Source organism: Camelina sativa, chromosome 10 (assembly GCF_000633955.1).
Source record: "Camelina sativa cultivar DH55 chromosome 10, Cs, whole genome shotgun sequence".
Classification (NCBI taxonomy): domain Eukaryota; kingdom Viridiplantae; phylum Streptophyta; class Magnoliopsida; order Brassicales; family Brassicaceae; genus Camelina; species Camelina sativa.
In genome coordinates, this window is record NC_025694.1 from 6,775,111 (window position 1) to 6,795,950 (window position 20,840).

The 20,840-nt window shown below is 37.6% G+C and overlaps 5 protein-coding genes and 3 long non-coding RNA genes across 12 annotated transcripts; 5 read left to right on the forward strand and 3 right to left on the reverse strand.

Moving 5' to 3' along the window:
- LOC104717578 (oligopeptide transporter 5-like) lies at window positions 515–3,937 on the forward strand. Its single transcript, XM_010435172.2, has 6 exons — window positions 515–554; window positions 857–1,044; window positions 1,272–1,726; window positions 1,814–1,911; window positions 2,017–2,589; window positions 2,699–3,937. The coding sequence occupies exons 2-6, from the start codon at window positions 978–980 to the stop codon at window positions 3,768–3,770; spliced, it is 2,265 nt and encodes a 754-aa protein (XP_010433474.1). The 5' UTR covers window positions 515–554; window positions 857–977; the 3' UTR covers window positions 3,771–3,937.
- Window positions 3,739–5,783, reverse strand: LOC104717577. Of its 3 annotated transcripts, none has more exons than XR_756264.2 (3): window positions 5,000–5,783; window positions 4,160–4,246; window positions 3,739–3,829 (listed from the first exon to the last, which is right to left on the reverse strand). It is a non-coding gene; the product is annotated as an uncharacterized LOC104717577 (long non-coding RNA). The 3 variants fall into 3 exon arrangements; XR_756263.2 differs by having other exon boundaries at window positions 3,742–3,832; XR_756262.2 differs by lacking the exon at window positions 3,739–3,829 and having other exon boundaries at window positions 3,996–4,246.
- Window positions 5,977–7,578, forward strand: LOC104717576 (E3 ubiquitin-protein ligase At4g11680-like). The gene is made up of 3 exons (XM_010435170.1): window positions 5,977–6,582; window positions 6,671–7,028; window positions 7,161–7,578. The coding sequence occupies exons 1-3, from the start codon at window positions 6,077–6,079 to the stop codon at window positions 7,305–7,307; spliced, it is 1,011 nt and encodes a 336-aa protein (XP_010433472.1). The 5' UTR covers window positions 5,977–6,076; the 3' UTR covers window positions 7,308–7,578.
- LOC104717579 (calcineurin B-like protein 3) lies at window positions 8,224–11,428 on the forward strand. Of its 2 annotated transcripts, none has more exons than XM_010435173.2 (9): window positions 8,224–8,396; window positions 9,083–9,140; window positions 10,039–10,193; window positions 10,339–10,421; window positions 10,543–10,602; window positions 10,686–10,794; window positions 10,906–11,039; window positions 11,163–11,275; window positions 11,360–11,428. In XM_010435173.2, the coding sequence occupies exons 3-9, from the start codon at window positions 10,070–10,072 to the stop codon at window positions 11,415–11,417; spliced, it is 681 nt and encodes a 226-aa protein (XP_010433475.1). In that variant the 5' UTR covers window positions 8,224–8,396; window positions 9,083–9,140; window positions 10,039–10,069; the 3' UTR covers window positions 11,418–11,428. The 2 variants fall into 2 exon arrangements, with proteins under 2 accessions (XP_010433475.1, XP_019086404.1); XM_019230859.1 differs by lacking the exons at window positions 8,224–8,396; window positions 9,083–9,140 and adding exons at window positions 9,259–9,581; window positions 9,895–9,952.
- LOC104717583 (calcineurin B-like protein 7) lies at window positions 11,527–13,986 on the forward strand. Of its 2 annotated transcripts, XM_010435176.2 has the most exons (8): window positions 11,527–12,092; window positions 12,166–12,296; window positions 12,377–12,473; window positions 12,584–12,643; window positions 12,731–12,839; window positions 12,967–13,100; window positions 13,197–13,309; window positions 13,389–13,986. In XM_010435176.2, the coding sequence occupies exons 1-8, from the start codon at window positions 11,985–11,987 to the stop codon at window positions 13,444–13,446; spliced, it is 810 nt and encodes a 269-aa protein (XP_010433478.1). In that variant the 5' UTR covers window positions 11,527–11,984; the 3' UTR covers window positions 13,447–13,986. The 2 variants fall into 2 exon arrangements, with proteins under 2 accessions (XP_010433478.1, XP_010433477.1); XM_010435175.2 differs by having other exon boundaries at window positions 12,028–12,296.
- On the reverse strand, window positions 12,017–13,035 carry LOC104717581. Its single transcript, XR_756265.2, has 3 exons — window positions 12,948–13,035; window positions 12,188–12,564; window positions 12,017–12,096 (listed from the first exon to the last, which is right to left on the reverse strand). It is a non-coding gene; the product is annotated as an uncharacterized LOC104717581 (long non-coding RNA).
- On the reverse strand, window positions 13,864–16,765 carry LOC104717580 (heat shock protein 90-2). Its single transcript, XM_010435174.2, has 3 exons — window positions 16,509–16,765; window positions 15,998–16,139; window positions 13,864–15,899 (listed from the first exon to the last, which is right to left on the reverse strand). Exons 1-3 carry the CDS (start codon window positions 16,632–16,634, stop codon window positions 14,062–14,064), a joined length of 2,106 nt encoding a protein of 701 aa, XP_010433476.1. The 5' UTR covers window positions 16,635–16,765; the 3' UTR covers window positions 13,864–14,061.
- Window positions 17,034–18,094, forward strand: LOC104717584. The gene is made up of 2 exons (XR_756266.2): window positions 17,034–17,673; window positions 17,763–18,094. It is a non-coding gene; the product is annotated as an uncharacterized LOC104717584 (long non-coding RNA).

Genomic DNA, 20,840 nt, shown 5'->3' on the forward strand with positions numbered 1-20,840 from the left:
GACCGAAACAGTACCTCTAATTTGTTCTGACGCGCGTCCTACGCACAAAACAAAAGAGTCCAAGTCAAATTCGGGGAGTTGTATTAAGCGGTGCTTCATCAGACAGCATTATTCCCACCGAACACGAACCAATTATTACATGTATATAAGAGTAAAGACTTTGTTACGATCGCTAAAATATTTTGTTTTTAGCTGCGGGAGGTGATCGCCAATTAAATTGCAACTCTTACCACCAAATTGTCTGTTACTAGTTATTTCTATGAAATTTAATCAACATCCGTTACTTTAGTTATCATTATTGGAATGCTCAGTTTGTTTTATAATTTACTCTCTCTCTTTCTAATTTCTATACATCCTATCCATCTTTATTTTGAATGAAAAAGTATGTAAAGTATTTTTGATAAGTTCTTTACTCTTCTTGTATACAGAAGTCTAATCATCCGTGGAAGTGACTTTTGTTTCTTTTAAATTAAGGCAATAGAGTGAATAAGGAAAAACAAAAACAAAAAAAGCAATATAGACGGTACATACTACAAATTGCTATACTAGTATCTGTAAGTGATTTCATGCTAACAGTTGCTATATTTAGTATCTGTTTATTCTTTTAGCTAGTTAAAGTATCTGTTCTGTTTCAACAAGATACTAAAAGCAGAATCCTACCTTTTACTGTTTACCCCCAAGTTGAAAGTTTTTCTAAGTTATAAGTGAATTGTCGAATTTATAAAGTGTAGATAAATTCTTTGAGAATTATTAGACTCTTCACACTACAAATTACAGAAAATACTCTCTAGCATTTGATCTAATACTACATCCTCTTAAACATCTTTACTAAAACAGAGAAAGCTTCTTTTACTAGTGTCAGGTCATTTACACAAGTGTCTTTCAAGAACATTAATTCTCCGGCAAGTTATCCAGGACTCTCTCTGGTCATTTTTCACCCGATCGAGCCGACGTCTACTTTTGGAGGAAAATAGAAAATGGTAGGCTCTCTCCAAGTATCGAAGCCTCCGGGCAACACGTTTGAGTCCAAGATCGTCATAGCCGGTAAATGAACTCTCGGTTCTGTTCCGATCAAACTTGGTTTGCTGTGGTTTGATTCTTTTTTTCTTTTTCTTTTACCGTTATGTCAGAACCTAAGCACCTAACTGATACATACTTGATTTGTATAATTTCTGGATATTCATATCCTAAAACACAATTCGAATTCTAACGATTAATGTCTTTTACGTAATTTTTGGTTGGTTGTGATTAAATTATCTGTGACGGTGCAGATGACGAAGAAGAGGAGGATGAAAACGACAGTCCAATAGAAGAAGTCCGGTTAACCGTGCCGATAACCGACGATCCATCTCTGCCTGTCTTGACGTTCCGGACATGGTTCTTAGGAATGTTATCGTGCGTGGTACTCTCGTTCGTGAATAATTTCTTCGGTTACCGTTCGAACGAGCTGATGGTATCTTCAGTCGTGGCTCAGATCGTCACTCTCCCTCTAGGAAAGCTCATGGCCACGACTCTACCAACAAGGAAATTCCGGTTACTTGGTACAATTTGGTTCGGTTCGTTGAACCCTGGACCATTCAACATTAAGGAGCATGTATTGATCACTATATTCGCTAATACCGGAGCCGGAGGAGATTATGCGACCAGCGTCATTACCATCGTTAAAGCATTTTACCACCGGGATCTTAATCCCACAGCCGCCATGTTGCTTCTGCAAACCACTCAGGTATATGCATGTATATACATACGTCTAAAATTAAATAAACTTTTTGTAACGTGCAGTAACTTTTTTATTTTATTTTTTATCATATAGTTGTTGGGATATGGATGGGCTGGTATGTTCAGGAAATTCCTAGTGGACTCACCTTACATGTGGTGGCCTGCAAATCTGGTTCAAGTCTCTCTCTTTAGGTTTGTGTTTTTTTTTTCTCCTTCTCATACATTCACATTTGTAAGTTTCGCGATATTATAAAATTTGTTTGCTTTTATTTTTGTATGTCAAATTGTATGGATTAGAGCCTTACATGAGAAGGAGGAGAAGCGTGAAGGCAAACAAACGAGGCTTAGATTCTTCTTAATAGTCTTCTTCGTGAGCTTCACTTACTACATAGTCCCTGGCTATCTTTTCCCTTCCATCTCCTCCCTCTCCTTCGTCTGCTGGATATGGAGCCGATCTGTGACAACTCAACAGATTGGTTCAGGTCTGCACGGTCTTGGCATTGGCTCTTTTGGTCTTGATTGGTCCACGGTTGTAGGTTTCTTAGGCAGTCCTTTAGCGGTACCGTTCTTTGCTATAGCCAATTGCTTTGGCGGATTTGTCATCTTCTTCTACATCATTTTTCCTATCTTCTACTGGAGCAACGCTTACGAGGCAAAGAAGTTTCCTTTCTATACCTCTCACACATTTGATCACACTGGTCAGCGTTACAACACCACTCGTATCCTCAACCAGAAGGCATTCGATATCGATCTTCCTGCTTACGAAAACTATAGCAAGCTTTACCTTAGCATTCTGTTTGCTCTAATCTATGGACTCAGCTTCGGTACTCTAACCGCAACCATTTCTCACGTCGCCCTCTTTGACGGAAAGTTAGAATCCTTCTTTTTTTTTCTCTGCTCTCCATCTCAAAATATAGATCAATGTATCAATTTAAATAAAAAATCTTTTATCGTTGTTGTTGTGGTTGTTTTCATGAAGGTTTATCTGGGGGATGTGGAAGAAGGCAACATTGGCAACAAAGGACAAGTTTGGAGATGTGCATACAAGACTGATGAAGAAGAATTATAAAGAAGTACCTCAATGGTGGTTTGTCGCGGTTCTCGCTGTTTCCTTTGTGCTAGCTCTTTACGCATGTGAGGGATTTGGCAAACAGCTTCAGCTTCCATGGTGGGGACTTTTACTCGCTTGTGCCATCGCCTTTACCTTCACTTTGCCTATCGGAGTTATCTTAGCGACCACAAACCAGGAAATGGGTCTTAATGTTATATCGGAACTGATCATCGGGTTCTTGTATCCGGGAAAGCCACTTGCCAATGTGGCTTTTAAGACTTATGGTTCTGTGAGTATGTCTCAAGCCTTGTACTTTGTCGGAGACTTCAAACTTGGCCACTACATGAAGATTCCACCGAGATCTATGTTCCTCGTTCAACTAGTTGCGACTGTTGTTGCTTCAACTGTCTCCTTCGGGACCACATGGTGGCTGCTTTCATCAGTCGAGAACATCTGTAACATAGATAAGCTCCCAAAGAGTAGTCCGTGGACTTGCCCCGGGGATGAAGTGTTCTATAACGCGTCAATCATTTGGGGAATCATTGGCCCTGCAAGGATGTTCACAAGTAAAGGCATTTACCCGGGAATGAACTGGTTCTTCCTCATTGGCTTTCTTGCTCCTGTCCCGGTCTGGTTCTTTGCAAGGAAATTCCCAGAGAAGAAGTGGATACAGAAGATTCATATTCCCTTGATCTTCTCAGCGACTAATATGATGCCAATGGCCAAGGCTGTGAACTACTGGTCGTGGTTCGTTGTCGGGGTCGTGTTCAACTACTATATTTTCAGGAGGTATAAGGGATGGTGGGCAAGGCATAACTACATCCTCTCTGCAGCTCTTGATGCAGGCACTGCGATTATGGGAGTGTTGATTTACTTTGTGTTTCAGAATAATAACATAAGCTTACCTGATTGGTGGGGGAGTGAGAACACAGACCATTGCCCTTTAGCAAATTGCCCGACAGCGAAAGGGATCGTAGTTAAGGGCTGCCCGGTGTTCTAAAACCTTGCAGCAGTTGAACATTTGCTCTGGACTTTCTTAGACCTGCAGGTGAGGGACAACTGCTGCCAAATAGTTTGGTAGCAACAATAATATTGTGTAACGACTGTGTGAGTTTAAGTGACGATGTAAAAAATGATTTCGAATTTAAATGACCCTGGTTTATTAAACAGACATCTTGCAAGATAAAAGAACAGCCAAAGATCATAGTTTAGGGATCTAAGAAAATGGATCACAAGAAGAAGTTTCATCATACTTGTAAATTTTAACCACAGTGTCTCAAGATGTACAAAAAAAGTATAGTACTTTGAGCACTTTTGCTCTATCGTGAATCTGGAAAACACTTTAACACAGACTCTATAACTCCAAAAAGAGAGTCTCCAAAAGCTAACCGTGGATGATAATGATGAAGAGCATAGCATAGCATCGCCTGACAGTTCTACAGCTGCTGAGGGCAATGGTCTGGGTTCAGCCAGTCCCTGCAATAATTTAGAGAATGTTAGTGAGTAGAGATGAGATAATACCATCTTGTACATTAAAAAACTGCAAGGTCCCATCTATTTCTCTGATGAAAAGCAAATCTGATAACACAATATTTAGGGCTGGGCAAAATAACCGATAACCAAATAACCGACCGAAACCGAACCGAAAAAAACCAAACCGAACCGAACCGAAATTCTTCAAATACCCGAATGGTTAGTAAAAATCTATATCCAAACTAACCGAAACCGAACCGAACCGAACCGACAATTAAATGGTTAACCGAAATATCCGAAAACCTAGAAGATATCAAATATTATATACTTAATATTATGCAAAACTATAAAATAAACTTAAAATATAAATTATTTCTAGATTCAAAACAATTAAATATTTTAAATAATCAATATATGTAAATGTTATTATTTTGAATTTACAAAGTTAAATACTATTTTGTAAAATTGAATCAATATTTTTCCCTTTTTTGTATTTTTGTTATTGTATATTTGGTTAATTTTGGTTATATTCGGTTAGTTTTGGTTATATTTGGTTTATTTGGTTAATGTTAATATAATTTATGTTAGTTATGGTTATTTATTTAAATAACCAAACCGAAACCGAACCGAAAGAAACCGAACCGAACCGAACCGAAATTTTAAAAATATCCAAATGGTTATTATATTACTATATCCAAAATAACCGAAACCGAATACAACCGAACCGAAACCGAATGGTTAACCGAATGCCCAGACCTAACAATATTAGCTAATGGCTCGTTTAAGAGTAGTCTGCTGCCTCCATCTTGCTCTGATCATTCTCCAAGCAAATCTGATAAAACAATATCCACAGTGGAGCATGGAGGAAATACACACCACAGAGCCGCAACATCATCAAACCTTCAGTTCCCTAACAATATACTTAGACCTTGAGCTAAATAATGCAACCAAAAAAAGTATTTTACCTGAAGTCATCAGTGTACTGTTTCAAATTCAAGCAAAACGATGCAAAACTTTTCCATCTTTTCTAATTGAATTCCTAAGAGACACTATAAGCTCTATCAACAGCTGCTGGAAGTTACTTCCCTACCTATCAATTCCAAGCAATCAAGATCCAAATTTATCATCTTTCTATTTGCAATTCAATGCACACGTCAATCAGATCCTACAGCTTCATAGTTGGGTTTCAAACCTTCAAAATCATAACGAGAGAGATCTCCAGAGGTTGCAAGAGAAGGAAGTTGGAGTAGAGGACTAGGTCGATGAAAGCCCTCTGGGAGATCTCTCTTACCCAGTAACCCAGGCCTGCTCATACCTGAGCTCGCCATTATTTCCTAAGCTCACCTTTGTCTCGATCACAAACTTACTGGCTGGGACCGTGGCGGGACCCTAAAAATTTGGATGCCCGTTTACCCGACCCGACTCAACCCCAACAAGTAATTGATTTCGTGGCCTTGCGTAGAGGGAAAGAGGGAGAGAGTTGTTGTTTTGTAACTAAAAAGAACGAGAGAATGGTTAAAAGCAGCGGTTGCTGTCGGAGTATTGCTTCAAAGACAAAAACTAAGGTTGTTAGGTTTTTTTATAGGCCAACGGTTATCTTCTCCTCCTTCTCTGCTTCTGCATCCTTCAAACCTAAGCAAAATATCATTTTTTTTTGGTTGCTTCTTCGTCGCCATCTCACACCAACCTTCACCTTCTCTGACATTATCACTACACCTTCCTCTCTTCTTCTTCATCTGGGTTTTTCCAGCTTTTACTCTGTCCTTCTTATCTTTTTTCCTCAGTTTCTCAAGAGAAATCAAAACAATTCATAAACATCTCTCTGATTCTGATATGAGTACTCGTTATTCCTCTCAGTTACAATCATCAGCCATTAACTCCATCACTGTCTTCTCATCTTCTTCCCTCGATCCCACGCCACATGATGATGATGATAACACTCGTATGGCTCCCGAGAGCTCTCCATCTTCTTCCTTCTTGATGAGACTGGCCATGAGGGTATCTAGAGCAAGGTGGTTCTTTTTCTTGAGAAGGGTGTTTCATTACCAGAACGCTTCAAGATCTGATCTTGGCACCAATCCTTTCAATTCTGTCACTTGGATGATATCAGAGCTCATCGCTTTACTTGTACAGATCACTGTGATAACAATCACACTAGCTTTGTCCAAGAAAGAGAGACCTGTTTGGCCGATGAGGCTATTGATCACCGGTTACAACGTCGGATGTCTTCTCAATCTTATGCTCTTATACGGTCGGTATCGTCAACATGACACTAGCCAAGGAAACGCATTTGGCTTCGGCGATATTGAGCAGCAACAGAGGAGCAGAGAAGAGACCAGGTTACTAGCAAAACTGAAACATTTATCATAAAACTTGGAATGCAAAAGATCTCTAAGCAAATGACATATTCTGTGTGTGTGTGTTTAGGTGCTCGCATTTGATGAACAGATGCAGGACATCGCTGGAGCTTTTCTTTGCGATATGGTTTGTGATAGGTAATGTATGGGTGTTTGATTCACGGTTCGGTTCATTCCACTATGCTCCAATCCTTCATGTCCTCTGCATCTCCTTGCTCGCTTGGAACGCTCTCTGCTACTCTTTCCCGTTTCTTCTCTTCCTCCTGCTCTGTTGTGTTGTGCCTCTCATTAGTAGCTTCCTCGGCTACAACATGAACATTGCATCTTCTGACAAAGGAGCGTCAGATGACCAAATATCTAGTCTCCCCAGTTGGAAATACAAACTCATTGATGAAACTTCTGATTCTACTCAAGCAAACAACGATCCGGTAAAGAGCTCTAACCTGAAATAGTCAGAAATCAATGGATTGTTGTTTTTTTTTTTTTTTACCTCTAAAACTGACTGCATGTAACATTTCCTGATATCAAAATTGAACCACCCGGGGTTACATTAATTGCAGGAATGCTGCATATGTTTGGCAAAGTACAAAGATAGAGAAGAAGTGAGAAAGCTTCCATGTTCGCATAGGTTTCACCTCAAATGTGTAGATCAATGGCTTCGTATCATATCGTGTTGTCCTCTATGCAAACAAGATCTCCCTAACTAAACTAAAAAAAAAAAAAAAAATCAAAACGAGACACAAGTCACAAACAAGATTGCATCTCTCTGACCAGTTCCATACCCTTTGGTTGTTTTCTTACTTTTGCTTTTGTTTTGTTTTGTTGTCGCCTACACACGGTTACTTGTGTGAGTGTCATTTTCTTTCCTTTTCTTGTGTACAAAAGAGCTCACCAGTAACCGTAACAAGAAAATCATATAAAAATGATCAATGTGTTGTTTTGTTTACCAGTAATCAGAGTTTTATTGCATTTACTTTTTCGATTGGTTGTATTGGTAACTTGATTCTTTTTTTAAAACGACTTAACCGGATCAAAATTCAAAGACCAACCAAACCAAGCAATATATATTATTAGTCAGAAGAATCAGATAAGAAGAGACGACGGCATATAGATTAAAACGACAGTGTAGGATACAGCGCATAATGGAGAGACATGTTCCACTAGAAGACGACGTGTGAAAGTGAATGTAACAAGCAGTTTTTGTTTTTATCGCTCCTTTTACAACTGGTGTGTGTAATGAATGTATCAACATCGAGTAAATAAATAAAAAAACATAAAAGTTGTCATAAAAGTTGATGTTTTAAGATTTTTTTTTCTTGTATTATATTGATAATTTCTTTAGTGTATTTAATGTATTTTGATTTTTAAAATCAAACTAATAATTAATGTTTTTATTTTTATAGTAAATAACTAAATACATATGCATGTATCTGAATGAAAAATGTGAGAAAACTACTATAAGTAAATGAATATTAAAAAAATATAAAACAAAAGTATTCATAATAATAAAACATTTTTTTTTTAATGTTAGTGCTAATCTTAAAAATTAAAACTATTATGATACAGACTACGAGTAGTAGAGAACAAATTTGGGTTCCATATTTTAAAAATTTTGCAAATATTCTAGAAAATCGTGTCTGCCTTTTTATTGTTTTCTCTCTCTCTCTCACTTTGTTTGTTGTGTTACCAAATAATAATAATAAAGAGTTTTTATTTTTTTCGCGATTTCCGCCACAACCATCTGTCAGTTTCAACCGCCGGAGCCGCCGCAAGGAAGGCTCTACATCCGCCGTGGCGTAAGGCTTTATTATAACTTTTTGTCCTTTTTCTACGATTTCCCGGTCGGTCGGCTTCCTCGTGATAAATCTCGTGTGTGTATTTTTTCCGGGAAAATCGCGATTGGAAAATTTTAAAATTTAAGAGATTGAGAAATGAAGCAAACCAATTAAAATCAAATCCGCTGTGAATTTATCATCGGTAGCTGATAGATCCATGAGCTGAATTACCAGCTTTATATAACGAGATGAACTCTTGAGTTTGTTGTTTGTTGTATCTGAATCCGAACGATTTGGAATCTAAAAACTCGCTGGATCGCTTTTTTTTCTTCTTCTTCTTCCCATAAACGTCGTTTAAATCACTTTGTGCGTTTCATTTCGCGACTAGATTCAGGTTTTGATCCTCTTGATTGTTTGTTTATCATCATCTCATGGTTTTGGATTCTTTTTTGGTGCTGTTTCCTGGATTTGGGGTTTTTTTTTTTGTGTTATTAGACTTGTTTCATGACTATGACTATGATGGTTTAACAAGATATGAAGAATACATTGGTTAATCTGGTCTCTAAGATCATTTAGGATATGCCTCTGATGACTGCTTCAGATCTGAATATGATGAATCTTATTTGCTCTTCTGTCAAATCTTCTTACACTGTTTTTGCACTCTTGTTGGTTTTGATGAGCTACATCTCATTTCCTTCCCATTGCAGGATTCTTTTAAGGTGTATAAAGCATTGCCTTTTTGACAAACCAGGAAATGGTTAAAAGGTACTTATCTTGTTCATATGCATATATGTCTTTAGTTTGTTTCTGGTTGTTACTAAACTTNCCGTGGCGTAAGGCTTTATTATAACTTTTTGTCCTTTTTCTACGATTTCCCGGTCGGTCGGCTTCCTCGTGATAAATCTCGTGTGTGTATTTTTTCCGGGAAAATCGCGATTGGAAAATTTTAAAATTTAAGAGATTGAGAAATGAAGCAAACCAATTAAAATCAAATCCGCTGTGAATTTATCATCGGTAGCTGATAGATCCATGAGCTGAATTACCAGCTTTATATAACGAGATGAACTCTTGAGTTTGTTGTTTGTTGTATCTGAATCCGAACGATTTGGAATCTAAAAACTCGCTGGATCGCTTTTTTTTCTTCTTCTTCTTCCCATAAACGTCGTTTAAATCACTTTGTGCGTTTCATTTCGCGACTAGATTCAGGTTTTGATCCTCTTGATTGTTTGTTTATCATCATCTCATGGTTTTGGATTCTTTTTTGGTGCTGTTTCCTGGATTTGGGGTTTTTTTTTTTGTGTTATTAGACTTGTTTCATGACTATGACTATGATGGTTTAACAAGATATGAAGAATACATTGGTTAATCTGGTCTCTAAGATCATTTAGGATATGCCTCTGATGACTGCTTCAGATCTGAATATGATGAATCTTATTTGCTCTTCTGTCAAATCTTCTTACACTGTTTTTGCACTCTTGTTGGTTTTGATGAGCTACATCTCATTTCCTTCCCATTGCAGGATTCTTTTAAGGTGTATAAAGCATTGCCTTTTTGACAAACCAGGAAATGGTTAAAAGGTACTTATCTTGTTCATATGCATATATGTCTTTAGTTTGTTTCTGGTTGTTACTAAACTTCTTACATTTTTGTTTTGTTATAACAGACATGGGGAGTATTGATTCACGAGAGGTATCATGTCGCAGTGCGTAGACGGTTTCAAGTATGTGTGCTCCTCTTTTTTCCGGTGTTTTGATATCGATATATACAAACAATCTGGAGGCATTGGAGACCCTGAACTGCTTGCCAGAGAGACAGTTTGTATGCTCTCGCCTTCCATTCATTGTCATTTTTTGTTCTGTTATATGATTCTAAATCATGCTATTTTCTCTAGTTGATGCTCCGTTGTTAAGAGGAATGCAAATCTTATTTCTAGTTTTTGATCATGTGAATCGTTTGGCTGCAGTTAGCGTGAGTGAGATAGAGGCTCTCTATGAGCTGTTTAAGAAAATCAGCAGTGCTGTGATTGACGATGGGCTAATTAACAAGGTATGTAGGAATCATATCATATGTCTATTACGCCGCTCACTTATACTCCTCACGAATCAAGCATATTGCTATTTTTTTTGAACAGCCTTTTCTGATTTTCGTATTTTAATTGTGGTGTCAGGAAGAGTTTCAGTTAGCCTTGTTCAAGACAAATAAAAAAGAGAGCTTGTTTGCAGACCGGGTATGTTTTTTTCTTAACCAAAAGACTTTGTGATCCTGTTGCCAAGATCCTTTTTCAAAGTATATTGACATTACCAATCACAGGTATTCGATTTATTTGACACAAAGCATAATGGAATACTGGGGTTCGAGGAGTTTGCTCGTGCTCTCTCTGTCTTTCATCCAAATGCTCCTATAGAAGACAAGATTGACTGTACGTCTCTGATCTTTAAAATTTGATCCGAGAACAAATGATCTGATGTTCACAATGCTACATATAATCCATGAAATTTCATTAATAGTTACCGGGAACATTGTTCTGCAGTTTCGTTTCAGCTATATGATCTTAAGCAGCAAGGTTTCATCGAGAGGCAGGAGGTGAAGCAAATGGTGGTGGCTACTCTTGCTGAGTCCGGCATGAACCTGTCAGACGAAATCATAGAGAGTATAATCGACAAGGTGTGGTTCTTTCCTTCCTTTTTCCTGCGCGATACTATTTTCTTGTTCCACTGTAGTATAATCAACTCGTGATTGCAGTTGCGAATAAAGTAAAGAATGATTTCTGAGTTTCTTCTTTGGCAGACATTTGAGGAAGCTGACACAAAACACGATGGGAGGATCGATAAGGAAGAGTGGAGGATCCTTGTTCTTAGGCATCCTTCTCTTCTAAAGAACATGACCCTCCAGTATCTCAAGTGAGTTACTGAACCAATGTATCTTCCAATGTTTGTTTCTGCATCTACAGTATTGTTAACATAGATCTCTCATATTGCGTACAGGGATATCACGACTACATTTCCGAGCTTTGTGTTCCACTCGCAGGTGGAAGATTCCTGAGAAAAAAAAAACAATAGCTAGCAGAGGAGACTATTTGGGAATTGTGTTTGTTTTCTGATTATGTATCATATTTATTTGTTTGAATCTCTTCTGAACATTTTCAAGATTTTGTTGTTACTTCTGTGAAAAGAAAAGAAAAGAAAACAAATCTGTATTTTTTTCTGCTCCTTATTTTGATTGATATTTTTCTCTCCTTGCATCTGTAGATAGATATGCTACTTATGTTGAGACATGATTCCTGTTATTAAGTCAAAAAAAAAGAAAAAAAACATTGAAAGAGCAAACTGATGATAGAGAAAAGAGAGAACACAACATCAATGATCTGGTAAGCTATTATCTTAATTCTGACCAGATGCAATATACAAGTATAGGATTGGTTAGTCTTTTAGGAGATTGACTTTTCGGTTAGAGTTGACAAAGTAATTAGAGTTTACTTGGGGAATAAAAAAACTAGTCATTCCTATTATATATGTTTCCCTCTCTCAAATATCTGGAATTGTCCGAGCGTTGACAATCCTATTATTTTGATCTTCTCTCCTTCTTTGTTAACTCTATCTGAAATCGACAATGGCAGCTTCATCCAACTCTACGGGTTGCTTTACGAATCAAAACGAGCTAGAGGCTCTCTATGAGCTGTTTAAGAAACTCAGCGGTGGTGATCGGCAAAGAAACGAGGTACCTAGAAATTGTATGTGACTTTTGTGTCACGCCACTGTATGCATATAAATCTGTGTTTTCATATTTTCAGGGAGACGTTGTGAAAGGCATACCGCATAATTTGCAATCATGGTTTATAGAAAACAGACGACCCGTCTTCTTATCAATCTTTACTCTCCTCTCTTCAGCAATTTTCGTGTGCGGGATCATCAGTCTTGGAAGGTTCTTTATACACTTCATCAGAACTCTTATTTAAAAAAGACATTTTTTTAATGAACGAAATTTTTATGTATGTTTTGTAGCATTGTAGGCGGAATATTGTTGATGATAGGACTCTACTGTGTGTTGTGGAGGAAGAAAAACAGAGTGGAGGAGATATACGGTGGTGAAATGAAGAAGGTAGGCACCTAGGGATAATATGTCTCTCTTGCCACGCACGCTTGTTTGCTACTTCTTTTGAACAGTCTTTCAGATTTGCATAATTTTGGTCCTGTTGTAACTTGTATCAGGAAGAGTTTCGAGTAGCCATATTCAAGACAAGCAGAAAAGAGAGTTTGTTTGCAGACAGGGTATCTTAATTTTGTTTTGTAATCTATTTGGCAGTTAAAATATATATAGGAATATATATACTGACATTACCAATCAATCAATCACAGGTGTTCGATTTGTTCGACACAAAGCATAATGGATTACTTAAATTTGAGGAGTTTGCCCGAGCTCTCTCTGTCTTTCATCCAGATGCTCCTTTAGATGATAAAATTGACGGTACATCTCTGATCTCAAAAACTTGATCCGAGAAACCATCTCTAACAAATTATCTCATGTTCATCACATCCTATATAAATTCCATGATAATTTATTAATAATGACTACCTGGAATATTACTTGGCAGTTTCGTTTCAGCTATATGATCTGAAGCAGCAAGGATTCATCGAGAGGCAGGAAGTGAAGCAAATGGTGGTGGCTACCCTAGCTGAATCCGGCATGACCTTGAGCGACGAGATTATAGAAAGTATAATCGACAATGTGTGCTTTCATTCCTACTATTTTTTTGGTTCCACTGTAGTGTGTGTAAGCAGCTGAGTGTGAAGTGAATAGTGATTTTTGAATTTATGTGGCCAGACATTTGAGGAAGCTGACGCAAAACACGACGGGAAGATCGATAAGGAAGAGTGGAAGACCCTTGTTCTTAGGCATCCTTCTCTTCTAAAGAAGATGACTCTCCAGTATCTCAAGTGAGTTACTGGACCAATGCATCTTCCAATGTTTCTGCATCACAGTATTGTTAACATTGATCTTTCATATTGCGTACAGGGATATCACGACTACATTACCGAGCTTTGTGTTGGACTCGGAGGTGGAAGATACCTGAGAAAAATAATAGCATATTAGCAGAGCATACTATTTAAGAATTGTGATTGTTCTCTTATCATGTTTATTTGTTTCAATTTCTCTGTGATCATTTTCAAGATTTTGTTGTTTACTTTGTGTGAAGAAAAACGTAAAACATGTACGTGTTTTCCTTGTTCATGATTTCGGCTTATATTTATTCCCCTAGCATCTGTAGTATACTGCTAATATCTGTTCATGATTAGTCGTGTGAAGTACCATATTAGCTAAAACATTCAAAGAGCAAACTGATGATAGATAAAGAGAGGGGGCTCCAACTGTTAAGCAATCTGAAATTGTAAGATAGGTAGTCAGAAACCAATCTTGATATCGAATTTCAACCCACCGGTTTGATCGAACCGAACAGCAATCGAAGTCCAGCTATCTGAACCAAAATAGATTCGACAAAACAAGTAGAATTTCAAAGGAAATCTTGTTCGTTGGAGACATAATAAAGAGGCGTAATAAAACAAAGTTCAGGAGACAGAGAAAAAACCAGGATACTAGTCAAAAAAACCCAAAAGAGGATGATAGAGAAAGAGAGAGAGACGAACGAAGCCAGTTTCAACTACTACTACTACTATTACTATCCGGGGAATTAGTCGACCTCTTCCATCTTGCTTCCTTCAGCTTCAGCGTCATCTTCAAGTGGTGGCATGTCAGCATCAGCTTCAGTCTCACCTGCATCATCGTCAATGCTGAGTCCGAGCTTAAGCATCCTGTGGATTCTGCTTCCGAAGGTGTTGGGCTCATCAAGGCTGAAACCAGAGGTGAGAAGAGCAGTCTCAAAGAGGAGAAGGACGAGATCCTTGACAGACTTGTCATTCTTGTCTGCATCGGCTCTCTTCCTCAACTCATCCATGATCGAGTTCTCTGGGTTGATTTCCATTGTCTTCTTGCTAGACATGTACCCAGCCATGCTACTGTCTCTCAAGGCCTGAGCCTTCATGATTCTCTCCATGTTAGCAGTCCAGCCATACTCCCCGGTGACAAGACAGCAGGGCGAGTCGACAACACGGTCAGAGACAATGACCTTCTCAACCTTGTCCCCCAATACATCCTTCATCACCTTGCACAGACCCTCGAACTTCTCCTTGAGTTCTTCCTTCTTTTTCTTCTCGTCCTCTGTTTCCTCAAGCTTCAAACCTTCCTTGGTGGCAGAGACCAGTTTCTTTCCCTCAAACTCCTTGAGCTGACCAATGGCGTACTCATCAATGGCGTCAACCATGTAAATGACCTCGTATCCCTTCTTCTTTAGCTTCTCAAGGAAGGGAGAGTTCTCAACAGCCTTCTTGCTCTCACCAGTGATGTAGTAGATGTCATTCTGTCCTTCCTTCATCCTGGTCACGTAGTCCTTAAGACTGGTCAACTCATCTCCGCTCTTGGTGGAGTGGTAACGGAGCAACTCAGCAATCTTGGTCCTGTTCTGAGAGTCCTCATGGATACCCAACTTCAAGTTCTTGGAGAAAGCCTCGTAGAACTTGTTGTAGTCTTCCTTGTTCTCAGCAATCTCAAAGAAGAGCTCGATGCACTTCTTCACCAGGTTCTTGCGGATGACCTTGAGGATCTTGTTCTGCTGAAGAGTTTCTCTGGAGATGTTGAGAGGAAGGTCCTCTGAGTCAACAATACCTTTCACAAATCCAAGGTATTCGGGAATGATCTCCTCACAGTTGTCCATGATGAAGACACGGCGGACGTAAAGCTTGATGTTGTTGGGCTTCTTCTTGGTGTCAAAGAGGTCGAATGGGGCCCTCTTGGGAACAAAGAGAACAGCCTTGAACTCAAGCTGTCCCTCAACAGAGAAGTGCTTGACAGCCAAATGCTCCTCCCAGTCATTGCTGAGACTCTTGTAGAAGGCAGCATATTCCTCCTTGTTGATTTCCTCGGGTTTCCTCATCCAGATAGGCTTCTGCTTGTTCATGAGATCAAACTCGTGGGACACCTCCTTGATCTTCTTCTTTTTCTTCTCCTCCTTTTCTTTCTCCTCATCTACTTCCTCAACCTTTCCTTCCTCGTCTTTCTTCTCTTCCTCTTCTTCATCATCAGAGATCTCCTTCTCGATGGTCTTCTCAACCCAAAGAGAGATCGGGTAGCTGATGAACTCAGAGTGCTTCTTGACCAAATCCTTAAGACGGCGCTCTTCAAGGTACTCCAACTGGTCTTCCTTGAGGTAAAGGGTCATCTTGGTACCCCTACCAAGGACCTCACCAGAGGTATCCCTGGTAACGGTGAAGGATCCTCCAGCCTGGGACTCCCACACATACTGCTCATCATCATTGTGCTTTGTGACGACAACAACCTTGTCAGCAACCAAGTAGGCAGAGTAGAATCCAACACCAAACTGACCAATCATGCTGACATCAGCACCAGCAGCCAATGCCTCCATGAACTCCTTGGTGCCAGACCTGGCAATTGTACCCAGGTTGTTGACCAAATCTGTACAAAGGAAAAAGGTAAACGCACACATCAACACTAATACACGTAAGGGAAACAAATAAAAGAGAATCTATTCTACTGCCGAAAAGAAAACTAACCAGCCTTGGTCATGCCAACACCACTGTCGATGATGGTCAAGGTGTTGTTGGTCTTGTCCGGGATGATGTGAATGAAGAGTTCTGGCTGACCATCGAGCTTGCTCTTATCAGTCAAAGACTCGAATCTAATCTTGTCCAAAGCCTATTCACCACACACAAACAAAGAGATTGTAAGGTCTTCTGGCATATATGATTAAAACAAACATAAAAAGATCAGATCAAAAAACCCACAAACAATATAAGATGAGGTTTAAGACCTAAAACTATTCCTATTCGCAAAACCTAAACCTAGAACAGCAACCAAACCAAGCATAGATCGACCGAGTAAATAAACTAATAATAATCAACAATCTACCAAAATTTTTAACAGATTAATAACCCTAAAATCCTCATCATATCTACTTCATCTAGCGAAATCGTAACCAAACCCTAAATAATAAGATCCACCATTCAACATCAAAGAAACTTAATTAGTAAACCTAATAAAGAGAGAGGGGAAAGAGGGACGCACATCGGAAGAGTTACTGATGAGCTCACGTAGGAAGATCTCCTTGTTGCTGTAGAAAGTATTGATGATAAGGGAGAGAAGCTGATTGATCTCAGCCTGGAAGGCAAACGTCTCTGTGTCCGACGACATCACGATCTGTACTAGAGCTGATCTTTTTAGGGCTTTGAGAACAGAGAACAACCGAGGAAGACGAAACCTAGGATTTTCTTCTAATCTCTTTAGACTTGAAAAGAGCGAAGGGGCTGCGCTTATTGAAGGATGAACAGCTTTTATATATAGTGGCTAACTTTGGGGTTTCTAGATCCTTCTCCCATCAAAACTGGAAAAAGAAAAAAGGAAAATAAAAAAAAATAAATGTAAAAGCCTTACTCACGCGCTACAATAGCGCGTGTTACTTCACAACGGATTTCCTTATTTGAAGTAATGTGAGTCCCACAGGTAAGATTTTTTTTAAAATATTAGTAATTAATTAATCCCAAACGGGCTTTGAATGATGGGCCAAGAAGATTACACGGTTACAAAATATAAAGGCCCAAATCAGAACACACCAGAAACTGAGATCTGAAACAGACGGTACACCGGAGACGCAATCCTCACCTAATTTAGATCCGACGCTAACAAAGACGATTCCCCCCTTTGCAACTTACGACCTCAACATCAAACCTTTGACCGGAGTTAGCGAATCCCGCCGCGAGCCGTCGTATCTAATCGTCATCTTCTTCTAGCCTCTCTCTTTAGATTTTGGATTTTTCTATTGCTGGGAATGTATCTAATCGTCAATGATCATTTTTTAGCTTCTGCATTGAAGACAATCTGTACAAGATCATAATCGTGTGTGTTCATGTGTGAAATAATTTATGATAATCAACTAAGCCATGAATTATTGCAATTATCTTGTGGCTTTCATGTTTAATGTGCTTGATCATTGCATTGAAAAGCCATGTGTACAAAATAAGAGGTGAGGAAGATATTGGAGAGCTTCTTGTGTCCGATTTTTTTGATTGTTGCATTGAGTTACTTCCTCACGAATCAAGCATATTGCGACTTCATTTAGACAAGCCTTTTCTGATTTTCCTTGATGTGTCCTGTTGTAATTGTAGTTGAGGAAGTTTTTCAGTTAGACTTGTTTAAGACAAATAAAAAGAGAGAGAGCTTTTTTGCTGACCGGGTATGTTTGTTTCTTAATCAAAAGAATTTGTGATCCATTTTGCCAAAGATATATCCTTTTTCAAAGTGTATTGACACTACCAATTACAGGTACTCGATTTATTATTCGAAATGCTCCAATGACCGGGATGTCTTCGGAATGCTCCTACAGAAGACAAGATTGACTGTACGTCTCTGATCTTCAAAATTTAATCCAAGAAACCATCTATAACAAATTATAATGCGATGTTCACATACTACATAGAATCAAAGAAAGTTCATTAGTTTCGTTTCGTTTTGGTTTGTTTTCTCTTATCAGAGCAAACTATTTTGGGAATTGTGTTTGTTTTCTCTTATCATGTCTATTTGTTTCAATTTACCTGAACATTTTTCAAGACGTTGTTGTGACTTCTCTGAGAAAAAGAAAAAAAGAACCTTATGTTTTCTCCTAGCATATGTAGTAGTAGTATATGTACTACTAACATTTTGTTTAAGATTAGACGTGTGAAAGATATTATGATATGAAGTATTTTAGTAGCTAAAACATTCAAAGAGCAAACTGATGATAGACCAAGTAATATAATCTTGATATCGAAATTGAAGACCACCGATTTGATCGAACCAACCGAACAAAGAATAGGAAGCTAATGGAGGTAGAGAGAGAAGCCATGGAAGAGACTTTGTGGGCTTTTAATATCCAACATCTTTTGTGGTAATGAAATATTATTCCAGATGTCCAGAGATTTAGTAAACTAGTAAAATGTTAAAGAGTAGTTAAAAAGTTAACATATATCAGAGCATATAGGAATCCTTTGTTCTCTGTTCTGAATGGTTTTGCTTGGATTTTACAAAGAAACGTGAAGCAAACACGCAAACACTTAAGCAAGACCATGCAAGTTCATTGTCACAATTAAGTAAAAAAGTTGTATCAGAGAAGCTTGAAAATATGATGGCAAGACCATGCAAGTTCATTGTGACGTTGCATTGTGACAATGAACTTGCATGGTCTTGCTTAAGAAGACGAAGAACTTCAAACCCTTTCTTTTTCTTTTCGCCAATAAGAGAAATATTGTGAAAAAGAAAGTTGCATGAAAATTCGATCGAGAGGTGAAAGAAGCGGTAGCGTGCGGCGAAACGAAGAACTTCAAACCCTTTCTTTTTCTTTTCGCCAATAAGAGAAATATTGTACTATCCATACATGGGCTAAGAAGGATATTTATTTATATTCTAGATCCTTCTCCCATTAAAACTGGAAAAAAAAAAAAGGAAAAATAAATGTACTTGAATCATATAATTTACATACATTTCACATTGCGTACAGGGATATCACAACAACATCTTCGAGCTTTGTCCACTCGCAGGTGAAAGATTCCTGAGAAAAAAACAATAGCATACTAGCAGAGGAGACTATTTGGGAAATTCTGTTTGTTTTCTGATTATGTATCATGTTTATTTGTTTGAATCTCTCTAACATTTTCAAGATTTTGACAATGTAATTTAGCAAGGTTATTGAACAGGTGTGGTACTCTCTATTCTCTAATTGTACATAAATACGTTTACTTGAGGAATAAACTACTCATTCCTATTATATATGTTTCCCTCTCTCAAATATCTGAATAGGTTAGTATCTGAGCGTTGACAATCTCCATTTTTGATCTTCGGTCCATCGATTTGTTCTCTCTTTATTCGCTAAGTCTTTCCGAAATCGAGATGGATTCAACAAGGAGTTCAGCTTCTTCCAACCCTACGGGATGCTTTATGGATCAAAACGGGCTAGAGGCTCTCTACGAGGTGTTTAAGAAACTCAGCAGCAGTGCTGGTGATCGGCAATGCTGCTGATCGGCAAAGAAACGAGGTAACGTTGAAGTTGTAAAAGGTGTGGCGCATCATTTGCAATCATGGATAAAACTCATGTTTGTTGAATTTAAAATAAATATGATTATTTGTATTTTTAAAATAAAATGTAGTAATTGTAAACTCCAAAAGTCTATATTAATTTTTTTTTTTTGGGCAAACTCCATTGTCTTCTGGCAGCTTGGACAAAGTTCTTTGAGTCTATATCAAAATTTATAATGAATAAAATACATATATTTAGTAACTACCAAACAGTAATAGTTATCATCAAGTATCAAATTTTAATAAACTTTTTTATTCACATACACTTTGAGAGTTGTTTATAAAGTAAAGAGATAAGTACTTAACTTGTAATGATTCCTTATACATAAGTCACGCATGTTTTACTTTATAGGCGAAGCTTAATGAACAGGGCAATCAATGGAAGTAGCTAATTACTCGTCATCAAGCTATGAAGACATATGTTAAAAACCAACTCATATAAAGTTATTTATAGTTCTTTTGTATCCCTTGATGAATAGCTTAGACTTTAGGGAGTTTATTTTGTTACTAGTATAATAGAATCAATAAATGTAATCATTAAACTGGTAATCCGTAGAACAAACATAGTTAAAATAAAAGTATAAACAAAAATATTAGTTTGGTTGGTAATATAAGCTCTTACTTGTTCTCTTGTTCTCTGTAGAACATTTACCTACAATTAAAAAAATAAAATAAAATAAACATGTTATAATTTGATATGTAAAGGGGCTTCATAAAATCATTAATTATTTACGTATGCAATTCACCACTATATATATAAAGTAAACGTACGTACCTTTATATATAGAACCATATGTTGAATATCAATCATTCTTTTTACTTCTCCAAAATTTCTCCAAAATTCGGAGACATCTCTTTCAAAACTATATTAGGGGGAGGTATTGGTTTAGGATTTAGAAAGAATTTTAACGACTTTAAAAGTTAGGTAAAATATGTTGTTATTCAATCAAGACTTTTAAAAACTCTTTAAAAATTTGGTGGTATTGGTTGTGGATTTGTAAAAAGTTATCTAAAATCTTGATAAATCTAGTGTTATTGGATTAAGAGTTTTATAAAGTCATTAAGGGGGAGGTATTGGTTTAGGATTTAGAAAGAATTTTAATGACTTTAAAAGTTAGGTAAAATATGTTGTTATTCAATCAAGACTTTTAAAAACTCTTTAAAAATTTGGTGTTATTGGTTGTGGATTTGTAAAAAGTTATCTAAAATCTTGATAAATCTAGTGTTATTGGATTAAGAGTTTTATAAAGTCATTAAAAGTTTTATGTTATTCAAGTAAAACAAAAGAATCTT